Raw genomic sequence first — 1,520 nt, 5'->3', positions numbered from 1 at the left:
TTCTTGAATTTTACCAAAAATTATGAGAGCAACGTCTAGTTTTAAATCTATAGATTGAGTCGATTAAGTAGCTCACTCTATTCTCTAATGAAGACCAATCAGTTTGTTCAGTGCAGCTAAGGGGACACCACTCTACAATAACACAAGTTAAAACCCCATGAACCCAAGAAACACAGYTTCATATTTCTGTTTCATTACCTTAACAGCAGAAATGTTGGAACGGCTGTAGAAAAGGGTTAAATTTACGTCCGTTTATCTTCATTGAGAAGTTTTTAAAAGGACACYGTTTTATTGTGAGGAAAAAAATGCTAGTTTTATTGCMACTATTACAAGGTGTTCTGTAAAGTTGCAATGACAACAAAAAATKTTCCATTAGCTTGTGAAAACAAAAATTGACGATGTGAAGAAAAGCATCTTTATGGCTTGAAAATCCCATGAGAAAAATAWGCAGAGGGGCATAAKCTCTCTTACCAGTAAACTAGGTGGAAGAGTCCCAGATTTTGGAGGCAATAATCATTTTTATGATCCCAAAAAAGCAACCACTGGTYACCAAAGTAACTATWTCATATGACCAGAAAACAAGTTTTTCTTTCTTGAGATCGTGGGAAGAAATTGGAAGGTCATTCTTCGCTTCCCCAACAATTTATAATACTGTTTTATAGAGAACTGACTGATAAAATGTTGCTTGACCTTTTCATCTTTCTCCTGGTGTGCTTGCAGGTCTCATTGACGRTACCTTTCAGAGCTTCAGTGGGTTTTACCGCCAGCAGTACTCCGTGACCTACCTTGGACACATTCACCAGGAGTTGGAGCCTAAGAAAGAGGGGAAGGGCTTGTTGCTCACACAAAAGGTAGGAACTGAAACTGTGTAGATATCCAATCAGYACAACATTAAGATTCATGTTTGGTGTCCTTTATCTATGCAATCAGTGCAAAACAAAAAAAAAAAACAACAACCACCACAAGCAAGTGTTCAGAGTTTATCCATCTATGTCACGCGAGATGCAGCTGAAGATGTGCGATTTTGTCTGTGTGTTTCTGTGAAGCCCAAGAACAACGGCGATGAGGTTCTGTACCAGGGGAGCATTAAGCTGTCCTCCTGGGATGAGCAGGGAAAGAAATCCAAGGAGAAACATGTTGTTTTGAAGGGAGACTACAAAGTGGAAATACACGACAGCACGGAGGTAAACCAACTCCGAATAAATCCCCATTTTCTTGTTTATGTCACATCTGATTATGGTGTCTTGACCCTGGATGTTGTTGTCCAGACTTTTAGTCGTGGATCCCCACCTAAGCTGGTCCTGCAGCCGGCAGGGGGAGTTCTGTTCACCAGCGAGGAAGAGTCGAGAGCTCACCTGGAGAAAATCTGTGCAGGAATACTCAACGGTACTTTATACGACACTTCATCYAACTCAATGACACAGATAGCTTTAGTGATGGAAAAGCTGACTGCCACAGCCTTCCTCCACTGAGACAACTCTCTTAAATTGAAAATAAGAAATAGGGAAAAATTTATTAAA

The 1,520-nt window shown here is 40.2% G+C and overlaps 1 protein-coding gene across 1 annotated transcript in view; it reads left to right on the top strand.

Moving 5' to 3' along the window:
• The window catches only part of niban1 (niban apoptosis regulator 1), a 17,445-nt gene that overhangs the window by 4,134 nt on the left and 11,791 nt on the right, over window positions 1-1,520 (top strand). Inside the window, exons 2-4 of the mRNA XM_008433711.2 lie at window positions 721-851; window positions 1,047-1,184; window positions 1,269-1,386. Of these exons, the coding sequence (XP_008431933.1) occupies window positions 721-851; window positions 1,047-1,184; window positions 1,269-1,386 (387 nt within the window). The remainder of the gene's footprint in view (window positions 1-720; window positions 852-1,046; window positions 1,185-1,268; window positions 1,387-1,520) is intronic.

Source organism: Poecilia reticulata, linkage group LG17 (assembly GCF_000633615.1).
Source record: "Poecilia reticulata strain Guanapo linkage group LG17, Guppy_female_1.0+MT, whole genome shotgun sequence".
NCBI classification, from domain to species: domain Eukaryota; kingdom Metazoa; phylum Chordata; class Actinopteri; order Cyprinodontiformes; family Poeciliidae; genus Poecilia; species Poecilia reticulata.
This window is presented reverse-complemented; position numbering and strand designations above follow the sequence as displayed.